The sequence below is a fragment of the Vanellus vanellus genome, assembly GCF_965231255.1.
Source record: "Vanellus vanellus genome assembly, chromosome: 1".
Classification (NCBI taxonomy): domain Eukaryota; kingdom Metazoa; phylum Chordata; class Aves; order Charadriiformes; family Charadriidae; genus Vanellus; species Vanellus vanellus.
In genome coordinates this window covers 76,524,350-76,547,607 of record NC_138905.1, presented here as the reverse complement: position 1 = coordinate 76,547,607, position 23,258 = coordinate 76,524,350, and the positions used below count along the sequence as shown (strand labels likewise).

Sequence of the window (23,258 nt, the reverse complement as noted above, 5' to 3'; positions counted from 1 at the left end):
GCGCCTGCCCGCCGCTCTCGCGAGAGGACACCGTGCCCGCCCTTCCAGCTCTCGCGAGAGACTCCGCGCCGGCCCGCGCCCCTTCTCCTCGCCTTCCTATTGGCTGCCTTCCATACAAAAGGCCGGCACCCAGCCTCCCCGCCCCTAGGGGGCGCTGTAGCGTCTCGCGAGATCCCCGGCTCAGGGCGGTGGCTCCTCCTCCTCCTCTTCCTCCGCGGCGGCAGGGCGGGGCGGCCCGCGCCCGGGCGGAGGGCCGAGCGGCGGGGAGTGGGGCGGGCATGGGGGGTGGTGAGTGAGGCCGGCCAGCCGCCGGGGCCCAGGTGGCTGCCGCCACCGCGGCCGGGGAGGGTACGAGGGGGGAGGAGGTGAAGGGAGGGGAGAGGCGCTCCCCCCGCCAGCGCTGGGGGAGCCGTTCTGTCAGCGGCGTAAGTGGCCGCGCGGGGGTCTCGCGGCCTCAGGGGTGGGCGGAGCGGGGGGGGCTTCGGCCGCTTCTCCCACCCCCGCGGGCGCCGAGCTCGGAGGCAGGACCTGGGCCCCGCGCTCCCCGCGGAGCCGGCGGCGGAGGAAGCGGGCGGAGGGGCATGGAGGTCGCCCGCACGGAGGCGGCCGCGCCCGACCCCGTCTAGGTCGCCCCGCGGGCCTCATCCCTCCTCCGCGGAGCGAGCCCGCGGCCGGGCCCGGGCGCGGCGGGGAGCAGGACCGGGATTTCTGCACCAGAGGAGGAGCCGGCCCAGGTGAGAGGCGCTTCTCTTCCCCTCACCCCGGCCTCCGGGCGGGCGAGGACCCACCTCCCCTTCTCCCGACCCCCGCCGGTCGTCTGCGGCCGCGCCTCCCTCCCTGCCGGCCTTGGGGGAGCCGGCGCGGCTTTCCCGGCCTGTCGGGCTCTCTGCCAGGCTAAAGAGAGGATGCGAGTTGTTGGGCCGGGTCCCCGGCGTCGGGATGGCCTGGGCCGGGCCGGCCTTGGCCTCTGCCGAAGGGGGTGTAGCGTGTGTGCCCCGGCAGCTGCGGGTGTTGCTGAGGACGGGTGCCAAACCTGCCGTCTGACCTGTGTGAATCCTCGTTATTTTAATATTTTAGGTTTTTCAGTGAGCGCGTATGTATTTTTTTCAGGTTTTGTATATTTTGTAATTCAGCAGCGTTTGCGTGGACGAAATCGATTTTTATACTAGAACCGTTATAGAAACATCTAGAAGTTGAGTAAGTTTGATGAGGAGTTGATGATGAGTTCGGTCTAAGATTAGCGGTCTAAGTAGCGCTGGTCTAAGACTAATTTTCCTGCGTAGGTCTGCACGTTATGATGTCCACCCTCACATAAGGATCCGATGTTATAATTGTCTCAAAAGTATTTCTTTCAGTGATGATGTAGGAGAGGGAAAACCAGTCTATCGATGTGAAAAAGGAAAACGCACCCCCACTTCATTGCAGAGTTCTCAGGCTTTGTAGTTGGGGCGAATACAAGGGCTGCTCCCGTGAGTCTTGCTAGATAAGAAACATTTACATTATAACTTCAGATTTGGTATGTCTGTCAGTGAGAGATCAGAGTACAGATGCAAATATTCATTTATAAATAGAAAGATGTACCTAGCATTTTTTAAAAAGCTTCTTTTTAATCAGGAAAGTGGGGGGGGTAATATTGTGCATTGTTGTTGCTTTTTCAACTTTTTCTACTTTCACATTTTATATATTTTTTTCCTCTTGGGGGAAAAAACAGTTTCTTCGGGTTCAAAATCTAGTATACTAAATATATGTAGTAAGAGTTCTAGAGGATGTTTGTTGCCATGCAAATTGATTCTTAAAATGGGAATTTTTGTAGTTTTTTTAAAAGCTTAGCAGTTTTGTAGGAGCTAACTAATGTAATCTAAATGCTATAAGGTAATCTCTTGAAAACTTGTGTATTCTTGTAAGATAATTTTATGCTATATAAATTGCACAGTAATTCTGTGATTTTTTGCCTTGTACAATTTCTTTCTCGTTTTAATATCTGTTTCTTTTAGGAAGAAAATGAAAATATTTTCTGAGTCTCATAAAACTGTTTTTGTTGTGGATCACTGCCCATATATGGCAGAATCCTGCAGACAACATGTTGAATTCGATATGTTGGTAAAGAATCGGACCCAAGGAATTATACCTCTAGCACCCATATCAAAATCACTGTGGACCTGTTCAGTGGAATCATCCATGGAGTACTGTAGAATAATGTATGATATTTTCCCTTTCAAGAAATTGGTAAGTTCTTCTTCCCATACTGCATATGATAGTTGATAGTATAAGGGATATTCTCCCATTTTAATTTTAAATCTGTTGGCTAGATTAAAAGATCAAATATAATTTATTATATAAAAAATTGTGTGCTGTTGATGTGCTTTGTAGATATTTAAATTGGTTTCAGTGGTATATTAATCCCATTATGTATTTATTTTTGGGACCTTTCATTGTCTTAATGTCACTTTGTAACTCATGACATGAATACAGGTGCTTTAAGGTAACTTACAGATTTATTATTGTGTTCTCCTGAGCTAAAGTTTACAAAAGCTTGAGTGAGGTATTGCTTCAAACTGTGTTTTGTTTCTAAACGCACTTGCTGGCACTTAAAAGGTTTTTGGTATCAACTTTGAAGGAATTCTGGGCTTTAGGAAGAGATAGGATCACCCTGAAACTACCAGTTTGAAAAAGTGTGAGAGCTTCCTGGCACATAGCTCCTTGTTTAGAAAAATAAATGCCTGGTGGGTTCTGTAATATTGTACCATAAATTAAGGTAACTAATCCCTGAGTTTTTAGATCTTTTCACATTGAGTAAACCATTAGGCAGTGTCCTAAAGGTTAGTTACCCTGAAAAAAAAAAGCTAACCAACCTAGTGAACTTGGTACAAAGTAGCGATGGTGGAATACTGGCTGTGTCAGAGAGCCGCTGAGGCAGAGGCCAGGCACTAACAAATACCTCAGTTCAGTGATTTGATGCACGTCAGCTGCACTGCCTTGATGGATTGCATGTCCTGTTTCTCAGACAACAAATGTTTAATTTAAACTCTAGTTTAGAGCATTTAACATACAATCAGGTCCTGTTATGGGATTATATCAAGCATATGCTTAATGGATATGAATCAGTTGGCTGAACTGGAGCTTGTGTGGTGTGAGAAACTGAAATTGAGATGGAAGGTGTGCTTCCTCTTCGCTTTTTTTTGGTCATCTTTTGCTCTGTGGTGTTTATTAAATCTTGCTAGATATTTACCCCTGTGATCTACTGTGACACTCTTTAGAGAATGATTTCCAATATTGCAGTATCAGAATTTACTTTATTTTGTAGCTATTCTACTGAAAATATTACATAACTATTAAAATACTTAATAACATCCTGCAATGCTAATTTGGTATAGAGATTGCTTTAGTGGCTTAAAAATATAAGTAGTTAGAAGTTGTTAATCAATGGCTGTTATCTTACACGTACGTGCTTTTTTGATCATTTTAGGTGAATTTCATTGTGAGTGATTCTGGGGCTCATGTCTTGAATTCTTGGACTCAAGAAGATCAGAACTTGCAGGAGGTATACTTTGTAACTGTTCTTTTGTTTTGTAAGTCTAGTTTAATTGTGGAATAAGTACCAGCTTCTTACTATGTTCAGTATGAAATAACTTTTGTTAATTAAAATGTTGATGGATCTGGTCTGAAATTATTGACTAACAGAATTTTAAGTAGCCACCTGTGAGGCTGGACTATTTTATAGGCAGCTTTACATAATTTAAAAACAATTCAGTAGAAGAAATTACCAATATAAGAAATATATAATTTGGTGATGCTTCTTGAATTTTAAATTTTGGGATTTTTTTACATTCACATGATAAGCAAATAAACTGTTAAAAAAAAAAAAGTAAATACTCTCTTTGCTCTCGTTTTGTTTCATACTGAATGGTCTTGTCCTCTGAAAAATTGACTTCAAGGAGGAACTAAATTTCCGAATTCTCAGTAGGAAAAAAAAAAAGCAGAGGGCAACTGATAATGTTAGAATTTTTCAGGTATTGGATATAACTTGTTATTATAGCCAGCTATTTTTCTATAATAAATGAGAATATTAGATTCTCAAGGCTTATTAACAATTAATAAATTAATTGCAAAGGATGATTTAGGGCCAAATGTTTTCCAGAAGGCTGGTAACATATAATGGTCTTTAATTGCTCCGTTTGGTTTTCTACCAGAAATATTAATTTGCATGTAAAATAAGTTATAATGATGAATTTTCTCTTAACTGATTGTTTTAACAAATGGCTGTAAAGTAACTTGCAGTAATAACTTTTTAACTAGTTGATGGCAGCATTAGCAGCTGTTGGGCCACCTAATCCTCGGGCAGATCCAGAGTGCTGTAGCATACTTCATGGTCTGGTTGCAGCAGTTGAAGCACTCTGCAAAATAACAGAATACCAGCATGAGGCTCGAACCATGCTCATGGAGAATGCAGAGCGTGTTGGAAACAGAGGAAGAATTATTTGTATTACTAATGCAAAAAGGTAGGTATGATAATGTGCTTCTACCATTTAAAAAAAAAAGTTATTTCATACGTTTTTATGTATGTCTTTCATTGATTGTTATGAAGTAGTGCCCTAAGTAGCTGGCTTTTTTGTGTTGTTAGATCATATCTGGCCTTATTAAAGGTTTCGTTTATGGGGGTCTGTTACAGTAACAAACCAAAAACTTCCCATGTGAAATAGGAGAGCATTTAGTGGCATGTTGCTTTGAATAGGAGGATTGATTATCCTGCATAAAAAAAACTATAAAATTTCTTTCTAGTGACAGTCATGTTCGGATGCTTGAGGATTGTGTTCAGGAAACCATTCATGAGCATAACAAGCTTGCAGCTAATTCGGATCAGTGAGTATACTTTTTACAAACATAGTTTCTCTTATTCTCCGTGTGCCTGTTATATCCTTGATGAAATATGGATGTGTTTTTATCATTTATCATGAATGCCTGTGTGAAACAGGAAGTGCTAAATCATTATATTGTTGACTTAGAGCTGGTGTGTAATCATTAGCTTTTCAGTATCTTTCTTTATCCTCATAGGACAGGATTTCTTCAGGGTGTTACATCTTGCTCCAAAAGGAGACATGTAACCATGCCTTCTTGTATACTGTATATTTGTAATCAAAAATGCATCTGATGCATTTTTTTCTTGATAACACTCCATTAATTTTACATTCATCTTCCTTCAACTAAAATAGCTAACTTCTTTGAAACTAGTTTTTAATTTCTAAACTATTGTGTTGCCTGACATTTCTCTTGAGATAAAGGAATCTCTTGAAGTACAGGTTGCATCTCCTCTGAGAAGTTATTTTTCCACCATATGTTTTGTCTAATTAAACAGTGAACTGTTTGGCCCAGGGACTGTGTGTTGCCTTGTAAAGTGTATTGCAGGTTGAGATCCTGTTCTTGGTTGCTCCTTAGGCACTTAAACAGCAGAAGTAGGAGTCTTCTATATTTACCTACTGCAATTGCAGTTTCATGTATGTATAAAGGACACTGCCCCAGGGAATTGGGTTCTAAGTCCAGTGCAAAGACAGAAAAGTGGTCTCATTTGGCTAGGTAGAGATGTGGAACAATGTCTTGATCTCTCCAAATTTCCAGTCACATTAGGACATTAGCAGGCTCTTTGGGTAGTTGTTTTTGTGTTCAGTGGAATCCCCTCGTTAATACCTGTGCACAGACTTGGAGACACATCCTCTGTAGTGTCAATTTTCGGTTGAATGAAGCTGAACAGATTTTCACCAGTGAAGGAACCATTGATATGTCTGAAAAGAAACACAGTGTTGTAGCATCAGAACAGCTAGAAATGTTATACTTTTTTTAATTCTGATTAAAAAAACTTATTTTGAAGTATGTGCTTTTGAAAATCATTAATGTAACCTAGTTTCTGCAGAATGCTTTCAGAAACAGTATGTTGTAATACAGCTTTATGATTCTGTGTTCTGGAAATAAGATGAGTCTTGGGAGAATTGATCTAATTTCTAGGAGATAGTCTACCACAATGGAGGCTAAATAAAATGATTTTATTTTTAAGTCTAATGCAGATTCAGAAATGTGAATTGGTCTTAATCCACACTTACCCAGTTGGTGAAGACAGCCTTGTTTCAGATCGTCCTAAAAAAGAGGTAAGGAGCTTAAAATGAGAAAATTTATCCAAGGATTAGGAACTATATCAGACTCAAAATAAGCATGCAAATTAAGTATTCAGCAATAATGTTTTGAGTCTCTGGTAAGGTGTAGGAAAAAGTACAGGTGATAATTCTTTGAAAAGTTGACAGCTGGCATATTGCCACCAGAAGTGTAGACTTTTTTTTGTTTTGCAGTCTTAATGAGTATATAGTATCCCCTTTTTTCATTTCATTACTTAAATTTCTTGCATTAATAACTCATGATTGATTTTTTGTGAGTAAGCCCATTAATGCCATAGCATGGTAGTCTTGGGTTTGATTTTTTTTTTTTTTTTTTTTTTGAGAAGGAAATGCACATTTAGGAACCTGGTGGAAAACCATCCACTACTTTGTGTTGAATAGGTTAGTTGAGGAACTTTCCTGCTATTCAAGCATAAGCTGCTAGCTAGCACAAGCCCTGTTTTCCCAAATATCTATTACTGAATGATGCAGATATTGTTCAGCACTGCATATTCTATGTTACTCAGACTAACATGTTAGCATTTTTAGCCTTTTGGTTGAATGGTTTTCTCATTCAAACAAAATGGGCTTTTGCTTGTAAATTCTGTTGTTCCAGTGTTAGCAAACAGAATGCCTTTTCAAAGAAAGGCACTGGAAAGCGTATCTGCTTCCAAGTGAAAGGGCAGTGTATTGTAGGAATGTAGAATATAAGTTCATCAAATACTTGCAATAACCTACAGGTACTTTTAAAGATTCTTTTACAAAAAAGTGAAATGGTGCATATAAGAAATTATTCTATATATTAATGTTACAGTTGTTCAGTAACAAAAGCATGTATGCTTTTGTACGCTTAGTGGTGGTTGTTTGAAACCAAGTACGTACAAAACGCTTTGTAATATATTCTGCTCTTCATCAGTCTGCTCAGCATTTTAATGCGCTACCTGTAAGAAAGAGAAAAGACAAAGTCTTATTCTTAACGTGAAAGGCATCTAGTCCTGCATATTATTTCATAAAGGACTAAATAGCTACCTTCCTGAGATTCTTTTCTATGAAACTCTTTTATAGTTGTCTTAAAACAAATAAAATGTGAACAGACTAGAATAAATTGACTACTACTGTAAGACAGTAATCTTTATCACTGTTTTTTTTGTGCGTTTTTTCTGTGTTTTGTTGTTTTCAAAAGCCTAAACCCAATGTCCTTGTTGGCTAGGGAAAAATCAAATGCATCATATGGCTTGTGTGTTTCCTTGTGTATATATGATGCACTTACAGATAGGCATGTAAAAATGACTTTGTTCCTGTTACTCAGCAAGTAAAAGAGTGAAAAACTAGGCCCAGAGCTGCTGTTAAGAGGATTTCTTCCCAATGTTGTGATACTAATTCTTCCTATTAGCAATTAATGACTCGAGTTTTTTAGCACACTTGTATTTTTTTTTTGACAGTTTGTAGCAACTGCAACTATAACAACTGGCATAACCTACAAAATTCTGAATGAGAAATAATTTTTGCTGCTTCTTAGTTTCCCATGGCGTGTTTTTTTTGGGTGGTAGTTTTTTTTTCCTAGTTAAATTTAGCAGTATAAATGTGCTTATTTTAGAGTTTCAAATGAATAATACTGTTACATGATACTAGAGCATAATCCATTAATAATATATACTCTATGTCAATTTGTTTTAGCTTTCGCCTGTTTTAACCAGTGAAGTGCACAGTGTCCGTGCTGGGCGGCATCTGGCTACAAAACTGAATGTTTTAGTACAACAGCACTTTGATCTGGCTTCAACCACAATAACTAACATTCCTATGAAGGTAATATTGTGTCTATAGCTTTCTGCTAAGTAGCTGCATCACTTCTAAATTTGTTTGAAAACTTCTAATGTTTATTTTAATTGAATTTTTACATTGTTTTTCTCTCCATATCATATTTTCTGTTTGTTTTTTTTTTTTTTTATTAGCCCACATTCAATGTCTGTGACCAGGTTAGTAAAAAATAAAGAAGGGGGAAAAAAAGTAAAGAAGGATCACAGAACAAAATGTTGTATTGCTGAATCTCAATTTTTGATGTAGCAATACAAGTGTTACTTCAGTTCTGTTTGTATTATTTTATATAAATACAATCTTATTTACCTCAGATTACTTTGTCTGTGATTCTTTTGTCTCTTTCTAGTTGTGTTTAGATATTCTTGACCCTTGTGCATTATAGTGGCATAGTGAGTCTCTTTTCCTCTGTTTCATTATCATGCCCGCCCAACATAAAGGTGTTTGTAACTAATAGATGATTTTTGACTAAAGGTTTTCCAGTTTGAAGATCCGTAAACCAGAAACAGGGGGACAGGGAATATATTCAGTTAAGAAAGATTAAATTAAACATCTTCTGTTCAAAGTTGTTTATGTCCCTATCTTTAATATTTGTTTTTTATCGCTACTGGGAGGGAAATTGGTGCAACTAAGAATTTCAGGTATTAAGTTTACAGTAGTTTTCTGATAAGCAGCAGGAGACAATTGAAACAGAAGGGTCAGTATTCAAACAAAAAGGGCAGGGGCAGATAAACTTTCACGATTTAAAAAATGCAAGTTCTGCTACTGTCAATGATTACTTGCATCTTTGAAAAGTAGCACTATTGTATGGATTTTATAAGTTGAAACATGAAATTAAAAATTATTTTCCCAGCTTTAATGAAACTTTGACATGGGTCATAGCATAAATGTGACTTAAGTTTGCAAATACCTTGTCTGTAACTTTCTGACCTGTGTGCTGCTGGTATGCCTCTCCCTTCTGCCTTTGTCCTTATAGTAATAGAGTATGTTGGGTTCTTTGTGGTTTTTCTTTTTTTTTTTTTTTAACTTGTAGTAAGTTACCAAGGTTACTGTTCTGTTTTTGCTAGTCCTCTGCAGCTGTTTATAGATGCAGCATCCTCTTTTACAAACATCCATTTTTTAAATTAAAACCTTGCACCTGCAAGTACACTTGTTATATATCTGAAATGCAAGGAAATGCTAATAAGTTCGAAGTGTGGTTTTTTTTTTTTTGTTTGTTTGGATTTTTGAGAATTTTAGTTATGAAAAGTAATTGCCAGTCTATTCTGCAGTGACCATTTGTTGCTGCTCAGTAAGTTGTAACTGCTGGTGGTATTCAATATATTGTAGGCTTCCTTATCTTGGCTACTTTAAACAGCTTATTTTAAAAGCTACTTTAAAAAGCTTATTTTTTGCTTATGTTTTATACTATGCACAGTCATGACATTTGTGTAAAGAGGAAACCATAAGGTTTCAAAAAAGGAAAAAAGAGGAAAAGCAGGTGGCTGCGTCTTTAAACAGGTCAGAGAGCAAACAGTTTTTTCGACATTGCAATCCCATTGTTGTCTGATGCACCTTGGAGGCTTTTTGTTTTCTTCTGGAGTGAAAGGTAAATGTAGAATCATTAATTTATGAAAATAGTGACCTCTAGCTAAAATAGCTATATTTATTCTTTCTACTTTTGTCTTTTAAAGGAAGAACAACACGCTAACACATCAGCCAACTATGACGTGGAGCTGCTTCATCACAAAGAGGCCCACGTTGACTTTTTAAAGAGCGGTAAGTAGAAACAGTGCTCTAAAAGTGGCTTTTGATTAGCCTGCTGGAAGTATTCACAAAGAAAGATTGCAACATTCAAATTGATGTAAATTTCAGGAATGATTAGCATATTTTCAGTTATTCCTTACAACCCAAGAATTTGATCTCTAATGTGAGCATTGGAGTTTTACTCATTACTGGCATGTTTTAATACAGTAATAAGGATATAACAATGAAAAAACACGTCAAATTTATCAGACAAGTTTTCACGTATGTTCAGGATATTTGCCTGAGATTTGAGAGGGATATCAAATTCTTACTGAAATATAAAAAGTAGATGAGAGACTAGATGTGCAGTGATTTTACAAAAGAAAGTACTTGTGGGTATTTGTGGAAAACTAGTCCTTGCGCAACTGAACTTCTAATCTGTCTGTTAGTAATAATAGTTCACTTCACTTACATCCCATAGACCTGTTAATGACAGTAATTGCTTTGGAAAACACAATAGTTATTTGGCTTTTGAGCTTCCTTGTTGTATTTGAAATACCTAGTATCCTTTTTGTAAGTTTGGAATTATTATCTAGTGTTCCTCTGAGGTGAAATTTGAATGACTCGGTTTTGCATAAGGCTTACTGACCTTAGCTATTTTGTTCGGGAAACAGTGCTTGATATAAAATTTTGTCAATAAGCCAGGCTAATAATTCTGTATTAGTAGAATTAAAAGCAAAGCCAAGCGGTGAAAAGGCCCTCAGCCTGTACCAATGTGTTGGGGAATACTCAGACTCATTTTAAGTCTCATTTTAAGCTTTTAAAGGCTTGCATATACTTTGTTTTCTTCTACTGCGTTGATTGTAACTTCTGTTACACAATCCAGTATTGTTAAAAGCTTAGTCAGATTTACTATGTGTGTAGAATACATGTATTTAGATATAGGCTGTAGATATTTGTTTTAGTATCCAAAGCTATATTATATAGTTTTAAAACATACTAGAAAGTTGGTTGTGGTTTACCTTCTAAAAAAATAAGAATTTAACAAGTGAGTTATTTATGTCAGAGTTATTTAACAAAGAGTATTTATTTTCTGAACTTTGAAATCATATGGTCTGTAAGTAGCCATTTTAGGGAGTTCAGGCTTTTTTGTCCTCTTAAGGGCATTACCATTACTTTGGGGAAAAAGAGGTAGCACTTTATTATCATCTACAAGTACGGTGCTTCATATTTTAGTGGAGTGTATGATTAAATATTGAGGAAAAAGAATAGAATGTTACAGTAATAACTCACCTGAACTTGTGTTGCCATGTTGAAAGCATAAAACTTTATTGTAAGGGCTCATAAATAGTTTTGTAATACCTATTGGCTCAAGGAATAAGTTATAGAATCATAGAATGGTTTGGATTGGAAAGGACCTTGATGACCTTCAAGTTCCAACCCCCCTGCCATAGGCAGGGACACCTCCCACTAGACCAGCTTGCCCAAGGCCACATCCAGCCTGGCCTTGAACACCTCCAGGGATGGGGCCTCAACAACTTCTCTGGGCAACCTGTTCCAGTGCCTTACCACCCTTAAAGTGAAAAACTTCTTCCTAATGTTCAATCTAAACCTGCCCTCTTCTAAAGCCATTCCCCCTCGTCCTATCACTACATGCCCTAGTAAAAAGTCCTTCCCCAGCTCTCCTGTAGTACTCCTTTAGGTACTGGAAGGCTGCAATAAGGTGTCCCCAGAGCCTTCTCTTCTCCAGGCTGAACAGCCCCAGCTCTTTCAGCCTTTCCTCATAGGAGAGGTGCTCTAGCCCTTGTGGCTCTCCTCTGGACATGCTCCAGCAGGTCCATGTCCTTCTTACACTGGGGACTCCAGAGCTGGATGCAGTACTCCAGGTGGGGGCTCACGAGAGTGGAGGGGCAGAATTGCCTCCTTTGACCTGCTGGCCACACTTCTTTTGATGCAGACCAGGATACGGTTGGCCTTCTGGGCTGTGATTGCACACTGCTGGCTCATGTTGAGCTTCTTGTCAATCAGCACACCCAGGTCCTTCTCAGGGCTGCTCTCCAGCCATTCCCTGCTGAGCCTGTGGTTGTGCTTGGGATTGCTCCGACACATACGTAAGACCTTGCACTTGGCCTTGCTGAACTTCATAAGGTTGGCTTGGGCCCACCTCTGCAGCCTGTCCAGGTCCCTCTGGATGGCATCCCTCCCCTCCAGTGTGTCTACCTCACCAAAGAGCTTGGTATCGTTGGCAAACTTGCTGAGGGTGCACTCGACCCCACTGTCCATGTCGCCGACAAAGATGTTGAACAGTACAGGCCCCAGTACCGACCCCTGAGGAACGCCACTTGTCACTGCTCTCCACTTGGACATCGAGCTGTTGACCACAACTCTTTGAGTTCGACTGTCCAGCCAGTTCTTTATCCACTGAGTGGTCCATTTGTCAAATCCATGTCTCTTCAATTTAGAGACCATGATACTGTGTGGGACAGTGTCAAACGCTTTGCACACATCCAAGTAGATGACATCAGTTGATCTTCCCTTGTCCACTTCTGCTGTAACCCCTTCGTAGAAGGCCACCAAATTTTTCAGGCATGACTTGCCCTTGAAGTCTGCTAGTAAAAGGCAAAAGCAAACTCTGACTGCATTCCTTTTCAAATTTTTTCCATCAGAACGTTGAGAGGAAAAAGTCTGTTCTTGGATCCTGTAAATTTTAGTTTCTTTTGTTTGTTCTTAAATAAGTCTTTCGGCTGTAATAGCTCTGGTGCTAGGAAAGTAGGAATTCAGTTACATTGATCTTATTTCTGTGAAACATTGCTGGAGAATCTTTAGACTAAGAAACTTTGGCCTTTAGATATTGTGAGAGTGACTTCCTAAAATTTTTCTAGTTATTTTAATTTAACTGGAAAAAAAACCCAACTTTTGCAAGTTACCTGCATGATTAATAAGCAAATCAAACAAAACTTTTGTAACTGCCTTTGATATGAAATAAAAGAAAGCTTCTTACATGAAAGATTAGACTAAACTGTAACAAGACTACAGTGTTGCATGTTGACATTTGTCTCGTTCCTCCCAATTATTGTGGATTTGAGCATATTAAGTTACTATGCTACTGTAATTCTGAAACTGCATGCAAAACTTAGTTAATTCTTTCCTGAGATAATGTGAGTCAAAGATGATGAACAATTGCAAAACTCACTAGTAGAAGTGTAGTTTAATGTATTAAGGAGTATTCATAATATCTGTTTTAAGGCCTTCAGGTAGTTTTTGCCAGAGCAGTTATCAGTGAGATGTTGCATGACAGTATTTTAATGATTAAAACATCTATGGACAGTAAAACATGTTGCGTGATGTTCAGGTGGAATCTAACATAGCAAAGATACTGGATGATGAAACCAAATACTACTTTCCCCAAAAAGTCCAACTTGTCAAATGTGCCTTTAAATAACATGTACAAGGACTGATCAGCTCTAAATTTTAAGGGTTCCAATTTCTGTGTGGAAAATGAAAAAAGATATTGTCTTGAAGTCCTAGGCATTTTAGAAGAAAAAAATTGGCTGTTACAGATAAACCAAAATACATCTATAATTTTCTAAATGTTGAATCAAACCTATGGAACATACTGAGGAGTTGCAGTATTTTATTTGCTGTACTGGTTTTTAAATTATATGTAGTGGATGCTGATTTTAAAAGGTTATTTTTTCAACTGCCACTGCTAATAACTTTTTTGATTAAGTTTAACTTTTTTAAAATTAGATTGCATTTTCTATATGCTCATGTTATAAATATTTTGTACCTTTCAAAGTTTAAAGTTTTTTGCTGTAATAAAGAAAATATGGTTGATAACACACTTTTCTGACTTTATATTGTAGGTGATAATCATGTAGGTGGCAATAGCAGAGAAGGCACACTTAAAGAAACTGTAACATTAAAATGGTGTACTCCTCGAACAAATAGTGTGGGTAGGTAACATGTTATCTTACAAAACTGATATTCTAACTTGTGTTAAATACTGTTCTCTCTGTACACTGATAAGAATCTGAACAAGGATGTAATTCACTTCTTCGTAATGCTGATTTTGCCTTTTGCTCTATAAACCTCGCTTCTGACTGCACCCTGCTTTACCAATGGTCACAGGATGCTGTCCTGATCTCGGCTAATCAGTGATTTGTTTAAGAAGTGAGAGGGGTAGTAATGTTTTTCTTGGTGGCTTTTTTCAATCTCCTCTTAATTACCATGAAGTTGTTCCTTGACTACAATGTTCAATAATTATTTGCCTCTCCCACAGGGCCAAGTATACCTCTCAGTTCCACAGCGGTGTTCTTTTTAACATAGCGGGTTTGAGACATTGAATCTTTTTTGGTTTTAATTCTTGTTTGGGGGGGGAATCAAAGTACTATTATTAGTGTATTCTTCAGAGTAAAAATCTTAGTATTGCATACATTTAATTTCCTTACAATCAATAGACTAGTCCCTCCATATTAACTTTCAAATCTGAGTAAGGGAGAGATCTCTACAGAAATCTGAGCAAAGGAGAGAAAGACAGGGAAGATTTGGGAAAACATAGGAACCAGCTGGCCATTCAGCTCATGCACCCTGCAGACTATCAGCAAGATATGTTGAGTCTTTGAGCCAGCAAGTCAAAAATATAGGTAAGAGAACTAAGAGGAGGCCAACTCTACAATGAAATAATTCAGGAGATAACAAACTGGAGGTTCTGCTGGAAATAGGGCTTGGGAATGTACTAGGTTCTCAGAGTTGTGAGGAGATGATGAAAGGAGCAGACTTTTAGATCAAGAGACAGTTCTTCTGATTGTGGAGCAGCTGCCGCCTCTTCCTTTTATTTTGTGGGACATTTTTTCTGTATGTGGAACTACACTCCCAACTTTTCTACTTATTTATTTTTCAGAATTACACTATTGCACTGGAGCGTACAGAATTTCACCAGTAGACGTAAATAGCAGACCTTCTTCATGCCTTACTAACTTTCTCCTTAACGGTAAATTTTTGTCCTTTGCTAATTATTGTTAATTTTGGCACATTTTGATTTGTATAGCAGTAAATGTCTATATACTGTAAAAATGTCAAGTTTGTTCTAACATGTCCTATTAATAAGAGAAGGAAGTTAAATGTACTCAAAGGCGAATGGAGTGTGTTTTGAAACTTGAAGATGGGAGGAAAGATGTAAAGGAGCAAGTACTGAATTCTGGTAGTTCTTTTCTGAACCCAAATGTAGAATATTTTTCACTTTATTCTATTTAGTAGGAAACTAAACTTTCAGTAGGTGGTAGTGCACTCAATCACAACGCTTACTCTGACTATTGCAAAATATTAGCAACTTATGTCTATGCCGTGTTTTTAGCAGATTCTGGGCAGCCTCAGAAAGCTCTTTTAACTGGGTTATGACCAACTATGTATGTCGGTCAACTGAAGCAGACATATTTATGTGTACTGGCATTGGTTAAAAAGTAGGTTAGATTTTTGCTTATCTGCAAGATTTTGCCTATTGCCATGAATAATTTTGCTATAAGAGGTTGCCACTTAAATATATGCAAAAAAGGTAAGCCAATGATGCTTGTTCCAAACAAGTAATATGTAATCAATGTTAATTACATGTTTTATTTAGTTTGCAAACAAAATTGCATTACAAACATCCTTTTAATGGGATGTCTTATTCAGTCGAGTCATTTGAATGTCTAAATAAATGTGCAGTGGTTTTATTAAACACTATATTTTTGTGTATTTTTCTCTAAAGATTCTGTACTGAAAAAGTACTTTGATTAATAAAAATTGTTAGAACCAAAATTAATAGCATATTTCAGATTTTCTATTTTTGCTTCCTCATAACAATTTATTTGGAGGATGTGCCCTTTTATACTTAGTGTATTTTACTGGGAATAAGACAAAGGCAGTTTTACTTCTCCACCTGAAAAATGGTATCAGTTTTAAGCACTAGCAAATAGCGTCAACTGATACCTTTATACTCAAGTAGGGTATTTTGTTACTTTTTAGAAGTTGGTTTCAATGAGAGAGTTTCTGCAGTAGGGCCAAATAAGTTTAGTATACAACATAATTTGCAATAATTAAAAATAGCAAACTGCCCTTACACAATATACTATTTTAATGCTTTACAAATACATATTTTTCCAAAGAATAATGCCTTGCAGAGAAAGCGATTTATTGGCCCAGATGGGAGGCTTTTTGATCTTTCTGTGTAAAATGTAAGAGCATATGTTCTGTGTAAAGAGATGGAGTAAATACTCAAAGGAGATAACTGTTTCCTGTTCAGCTAGGTGGAAACACTAATGGATTCAGAGTCTTACTGGCTAGGTACAAACCTGTATTATGTGTATGTGGTTTTCAATTTAAAATTGTAGCACGCAGTAACTAATGAAACTGATCTCATTTCCAACAGGTCGATCTGTTTTGTTGGAGCAGCCACGCAAGTCTGGCTCTAAAGTAATTAGTCACATGCTCAGCAGCCACGGAGGAGAAATTTTTCTGCATGTATTAAGCAGCTCACGATCAATTCTAGAAGATCCCCCATCAATTAGTGAAGGGTGTGGTGGAAGAGTCACTGACTACCGTATTACAGTAAGATTCTTTTCTTTTTGTTTTGGTTTTGTTTTTTGTTTTGTTTTTCTTATGTTGTTGCTTATGTCAGATGACAAGAGATGTAGTGCAATAGATGTGTAAAGGAAATGTTGGTACATTTTTCTGGAGAGCTGGAGTGGATTGCATGGTCAAATTGTTTTTCTTTGTACTACTGGTACATATTTAGTTCCAAGTAGTACATCTGCTTATTGTTATGCCTGCTTCATAGGATCCTTTCTGTGTTAAGGAAGTATTTGCTTCCTTATGCACTATTGGTATTTAAAGTTTGTTCTGTTTCTAGAATAATGTTTTTCTTGGCAAGTTTTTTCTGTGGGCTGGATACACATATGACTATGCTGCTTATTGTCAGAAGGATAGATTGCGTGTGAATGGTTTGTATGATAAATAGAAAAGATGAAGTTGTCAGCTTTGAACACTGGATGTGGAGCAGACAATCAGCTGCCATTCATTTTGGTTTTATTCCTTTATTTTTTTCAACATGTTTTTTGCATCTGTTGTAGACAAACAGAAGTGGCTTCCAGAAAAACATAAAACTCTTACCATACGTGAAGTATCTTGCAGATCCAGAAGGCCTCCTCATTAAAAAAGTTGCATCAATATTTAACCCATATTTTTATACAACTATTTTTTGTTTTCACCCTGAATAATGTACATCTGAAAGATAGAAACAGGGCTCTGGTTGTTAGGGTCAAATTTAGTGGTGGGGATGGTACATGGTTAAAGATAAGCAAGACTATGCTGTTTCGCCCATTCAGTGAAAGTTACTTTGTTAGAGAAATGCCTAATTGTATCTTATTTGGTTATCATTAGGATTTTGGTGAATTTATGAGGGAAAACCGATTAACTCCTTTTCTAGAGCCCAGATATAAGATCGATGGAAGTCTTGAAATTCCATTGGAACGTGCAAAAGATCAGTTAGAGAAACATACTCGTTATTGGCCTATGATTATTTCTCAGACTACCATCTTCAACATGCAAGCTGTAAGTAACATGGGGTTGTAACCTTTTATTCTGTTCTAGATTAAGTTTCACCTTGCCACTTGATGAAACACTATTTTATGGTAAATCACTTGCCACAAAATCAGTTTATTTTCAGCTGAAGTACTCCGTATTTAATGTCAATAGATTATTGGAATGCTAACTAAATAGGGTAGAATATTTGAAGCTGACTGCTACAGTGCTGCTGGGTAAAGAAAATGTGCATTTGCTTATACCTGCTCAGTTATTACTAAATTGAGGATAAGAGGGCGTGGTTTTGTTGTTCCAGGGTTCCAGTGCTTTTGATTTCTTCCTTTCTGTTTCTCTCCTGTGACATACACACTTTTGTTGTTGTTGACTTTTGTTTTGTCTTACAGGTAGTGCCGTTAGCCAGTGTGATCGTAAAAGAAGCAATGACTGATGAGGATGTTCTGAATTGTCAAAAAACAATATACAATTTGGTAGACATGGAGAGGAAAAATGATCCGCTGCCAATTTCAACAGTTGGTACCAGAGGAAAGGGTCCAAAAAGGTTACATGCATATCTTTTTGTTGGTGCTGGACTTTTTTTCAGAAATACTCTATTGACATTGTTTTCATACCAAATTGTTAAAATTTGGCCAAAGGTAATACGTAGCAAACTAAATTCTGTACGGATACAAAGCAAATGCTATGAATACTTTACGTACATCATTTAGGGACTGTTACAGTACTGACATTGCTGTATGTTAGGAAAAAGAATACATCCATTTATTACCCAGGGATTGTGAGTGTATTAAATATGAAAGCAAAGGTAGTCATCAAGAAAGGCAAGAGATTGATACAAGCTAGGACAGAGAAAGTGGAATATTTTCAAATTAATAAAAAGGATAAGTTAAGCATATTATAAGTGAACAATGCTTTAAAATTGGGTTATATTAAAATAGTAATCCTTTTGAAACAGTTATTTAAAATATGGGCTGCTACTTTAAAATAAGCATGGAATATCTCAATACCTCAGTCATTGTGATGTGTGCATTTTATTTCCAAGAATTGGCTGAAAAGAAATTCAGCTACAGAAGATTTTTCCACATCACTGGAAGTTATTTACAGTAGTAAGGTACAACTCTTTCTGAATTTTATGTAAAGAATTAAATAGTAATTTGCATGTCAGTATATGAGTGGCCCTCTGCATCTTCTGACACTACGTAGTTAGAAAACACCTGAGAGAATTCAGAAATGCCTTTTGGCAGTGAGATCTTGTGGCAGTTAAGAGTTTGATTTCAATGGACATAATCTATTTCAATTTAATCTTAATTCTGGATGTTAATTGGGAAATGTTACATGCAATGTGGTTTCAGGTTTAAAGGATGCACTAATCCCAGGTGGATAGACAAGAGGACAGAGAATCTGTTTAGAGTTATTTTCGGGTTTGGGGTTTTTTGATTTCTTAAGGTCTGTTTTTAACCTTAATTTATTCAGTGGTTTAATGATCTCGGTAATCCTGTATGTAATATTTTTTTTTTTTTTTTGGCCTTGCTTAGAGATGAACAGTACCGGATTATGTGGAATGAATTGGAGACCCTTGTACGAGCTCACATAAACAACTCTGATAAACACCAGCGAGTCTTAGAATGTTTGATGGCTTGCAGAAGCAAACCCCCAGAAGAAGAGGAGCGCAAGAAACGAGGTAGAAAGAGAGAAGACAAAGAAGACAAGTCAGAGAAGTTGGGCAAAGACTATGAATCAGATAAGCCATGGCAAGAATCAGAAAGGTAAATTTCATAAAGTGAAATAGAACTGTAGCAAAACTTTGTCCTGCCCTACCTCAAAGGGGAGAGGAATTGTGGTGAAACACTTGCTGATTTCAGTTATGTGTGTTCATGCTTTGGATTAGTCACTATTACCAAGCTTGGGAAATGGGCATCTTATTACAGTGCCCGCTTATCAGACTTTTCAAATTAACATATTTTGCAAGCAGTATGGTTGTTGGACAACTTGTTGACCACTTAGCAGGACTTTGCAGATCGAGGAGTCACTGCTGTTGGATTTTATGGAAACCACATCACCTATTATACATTAAACTGCTTTACAGAAATATAAACTGTGACCAAAAACTCAGGACAGGCAGTTATTTTTTCTTCAGCTGTAGATAGGTTAGTGTTCAAGTAGATAAACAATGCAGATTGATTTGGCTCTTCTCTTTAGTTGAATGTCAGGATTGATTGGCTGTATACTGTCTGTAATTCATGTTGTTACTGTAACTTGTCTAAGTGGTAAGCATCTGTCAGTCTCTTCTGTTTTCTGCCTTTCAAACTACTATTCTAAAGAGATCAAAAAACCCTCATGGTAGTAAGCTTAATTTGCACATGTTTAGCGTATGCTACGATTATTTAGCATATGCTACGATTATTTAGCATAGGAGGATATTTTCACCTACATTGTCACCATGCTGCTGACCTTTCATGTCTTTTTGTGTATGATCAAACTGTTCCTACAATTGCTTTTACTTTCATGTGTGGAACAAAAATGGGGACTGAGATAAAAGGGATTTGGTATAGAATAGGTCTGAATTCACATAGAAAAGATAGGAAGTTGTGTGGTATTTTTGTATATTCATTCTTAGTCTTTCCTTCAAAATTATGATTAACTGTCTCAACTACAATATAAATACTGTTAACTAAGTTAAGTGAAGTTATAAGATCCTTTGCTTTAAGTAAAGCTTTATCCAGAGGATTATTTGGCTGGTTTTCCCTACTTTTCACCCATTCCAAGGGGTAAAAAGAAATTTTCTTAAGATATGGGTTGCCTATAACTTTGAGGAATACAGAATGGCATTGTGAATCATATGTGCTGCTCTAAGTGTATTTTGCTTCACTGTTTTCCTTCCCTCTCAAAAAGGTTGAAAGGTCTTTTAGATCGTGAAAAAGAAGAACTAGCAGAAGCTGAAGTTATCAAAGACTCCCCTGATTCTCCTGAGCCACCCAACAAAAAGCCTCTTATTACAATGGATGAAATGCCCACAGTTGAAAAAGCAAAAGGTAAACCAGAATTGCAACAGAGATTTCTTTTAAAGATAGAAGTTGTTGTACCATTCTGTATTTTCTAAAGTAATGAGATGAATCGTCTTGGAGTTAAAGCTAAGTCAGTGAGGATAACTTTAATTAAACACTCAATTTTGAGAAATTATTGATAAATGTTAACCTCAACAGGGCTAATCAGTGTAGTTGTCAGTAAGAACTGTCCATTCTTAATTCTCTTCCTTGGTGTGAATAATCTGTTGCAATGGCTAGGCTGGTGTTCAGATTCTGCATTTGAAGCAAAGTCAATCTCATATGAAGCAACTACTCAGCTGTTATCACTTTGCACACTTTGAATTTATTTAGCCTCTTTTATAAGATTGTTTAATGTTAGTGGTTTTAACATGTTGTACTACCATAGTCTATAATTTCTTCTAAGCCTTTATAGTGAAGTAATGTTTAAAAATTCAGAAATCAAATCACTTACACTCTTTTTACTTGCAATTTTAGGGCCAATGTCCTTGCTGTCTTTATGGAGCAATAGGATTAATACTGCCAACTCTAGGAAACACCAGGAATTTATTGGTCGTTTGAACTCTGTCAACAATAAAGCTGAGCTATATCAACATCTGAAAGAAGAAAATGGGTTTGTATCAGTAAATGCATTGCTACAAATACTGCATATTTAGTACTGCTAAAGTATAGAGGAATATTTCAGTTTCAGCATTAAAAAGACTCCTTCCTCTTTTGAGGATTAAAATGTATAAATACATTCCTTTGTCTCTCAATATTGATGGAGAACTACAGTAGTGTTTGCTTTTCAGTTCCCTGCATCTGTGCTGAGCAAGGCTGAATGCTGATAAATGGTCTTCCCTTAGTGATTGACCTTGCAGCAAAACTCTTAAACTTCAGGAGGTTAAACGGTAGCTAAGTTGAGATTTCTTATTCTAGTCTCTTGCTTGCTTGGAATGGCAAATATAAAAATATTGGTGATAGTAGAGTGGTTGAATCTTATGCTGTGCTGTAATGAAGTTAATAATAGTCCATGTTCTACCAAAAAATACTGAAAAAGCAAACCAACCTCATCCTAAGTAAATAAGCTGGTGGTAGTCAATGATCAGTGTAAGAAGGGTGAAAATGAAGACCTTGAAACAGGCTGCTAAAGCTCAAATTTTAGAAATAGATTATGTTTAGTCACATGAATGTGGCCTTTTGTCTTTTGGTGAAGTTGACAATGGATAGCTTTTTGTGGTTGTTGCTGCAAAGTTTCTCTGCAGAAACCTATCCTTTATGTATCAATTGCTGTTTAAAGAAGTGTTAAGAGGAGATAAGATCGTGTATGTCGTGGGCAGGGAGAGACAGGACGGTTAGTGAAGTAAAAAATATTTGTTAAAAAAATCTTTAAGTCTGATTTTCTTAATCTGTTGATTGTATTTCCAGTAACAAGCCTTACCAATTGTTGTCTTGCATTGCAGAATGGAAACGACAGAAAATGGAAAAACAGGCCGGCAGTGATGATTAATATTGTTTCTTTGGACAAAACTTGGCCGAATCGCAAAAATATTTAATGCTGGAATTGATATTGGTACCATTTCAGTACAATTGTATAGCTCTGTTTTGATTGGTTTTTACATTTTTCTATTCTTATTTTTGCTATGAAATTTGCATATCACATTAAATGAATAGTGTGCAAATAGGAGCTGTCCTGAAGTATTTTACAGTTATGTTTTTAGGACAAAGAAAGCCTGTGCTGCCATGGGCTAAATCAAGTAATCAAAAAATGTTAGAGTTTAAAGTCCTTTCCCGTAAGTCTTGTTTATTATTTCAAAATCAGTGATGACTGTTTTAAAAACAAACAAAAAAAAGTAATTGATAATTAACTGATAATATTGTTAATTTTGGTTCATGAACACTTTTATATAAAACTTCCTCAGGAGTCCAGAATTATGGAAAAGACCGCACACTGAGTACCTGGTCACTGAGCTGAGAAAATGCCAGTTGTGGTATTCAACTAAGGGGTGGGAGAGTGAGTGGTTTTACAGCTAAAAATTGTTGGTTTAAGGACTTTTAAAAATTGACTAGAAATTATCTTTAGAAAGCAAAGTCTTTCAGGTTGTTTTGCTGGAGATAAATCTTTGTAAGCAAAAGGAAAATAAAATTTTTGCTAATCATTAAGTTATTTTTTGGATGAAATATGCCCTCTAAGACGCCTGTGGTTTTAGGTCTAAGCTTTTGGAAAGTCATGGGGAGACTTATTCTGAATTTTAATGGATGTGAAGTGACAATGTAGTTGATCAGTTTTGTTGAGTAGAGCCTCTTTTTCTCTTAATGGAGAGTAGCATTCTCAAACAGGAAGACTGTCTTTACCCAGTGTTTGCGATCTAATCCCTTGTAAAATTTTGGGTTGGCTTCCAAATGGGTCAACTTGAGTGGGCTAAGGAATGATGAACAGCTAAGCTCTCCAAGTATATATATCAGCCTTCCTCTGATGTGCATCCATTGCCTTATTCTAGCTTGTATAAGCAAGTAAAGGTCTTACAGTTTTGATATGTTATAGTTTAAGTTGATTTAAGACACATCTTTGAGCTTTTCTGAAACTAAATATATTCATATTTTTTCACCTGAAACTTTAAATACCATAGTTTGTGATTATTAGATCTGAAAACAAATATGCAACTATTCTGTGCTTACACTGGTAGCAGAGTCCTTCAGCTGTGTTACAGTACCATGTATAGTTTCAAGGGGATTATTTGGCCACTATGATGCAGATGTGTTTTCTGTTAAATTATTGTAGAACCATTTTTACAGAGTGATTAAAGAGTACTTGCATGACAGTATTATTTTATCACATTGTAAAACTTAGGTAGCTTTTACAGAAGCAGTGTGTAATTTTTGGAGATCCTAAAGTCTGAAGAGTTTTATTTTCACTACTTAATTGAAAATAGGATGTCCTGCATCACCACATCTCTTGACACACTATCTGAAATGTTCT

General features: G+C 37.2%; 1 protein-coding gene across 2 annotated transcripts; it reads left to right on the top strand.

Moving 5' to 3' along the window:
* The first annotated feature begins 523 nt into the window (after positions 1-523).
* Positions 524-22,893, top strand: INTS13 (integrator complex subunit 13). Of its 2 annotated transcripts, XM_082498356.1 has the most exons (18): positions 584-607; positions 689-734; positions 1,995-2,226; positions 3,467-3,541; positions 4,297-4,499; positions 4,780-4,860; positions 6,047-6,137; positions 7,818-7,946; positions 9,629-9,713; positions 13,547-13,636; positions 14,584-14,673; positions 16,090-16,268; positions 17,100-17,270; positions 17,645-17,799; positions 18,791-19,021; positions 20,148-20,287; positions 20,777-20,912; positions 21,742-22,893. In XM_082498356.1, the coding sequence occupies exons 3-18, from the start codon at positions 2,002-2,004 to the stop codon at positions 21,779-21,781; spliced, it is 2,121 nt and encodes a 706-aa protein (XP_082354482.1). In that variant the 5' UTR covers positions 584-607; positions 689-734; positions 1,995-2,001; the 3' UTR covers positions 21,782-22,893. The 2 variants fall into 2 exon arrangements, with proteins under 2 accessions (XP_082354483.1, XP_082354482.1); XM_082498357.1 differs by having other exon boundaries at positions 524-734.
* Positions 22,894-23,258: the final 365 nt, after the last annotated feature.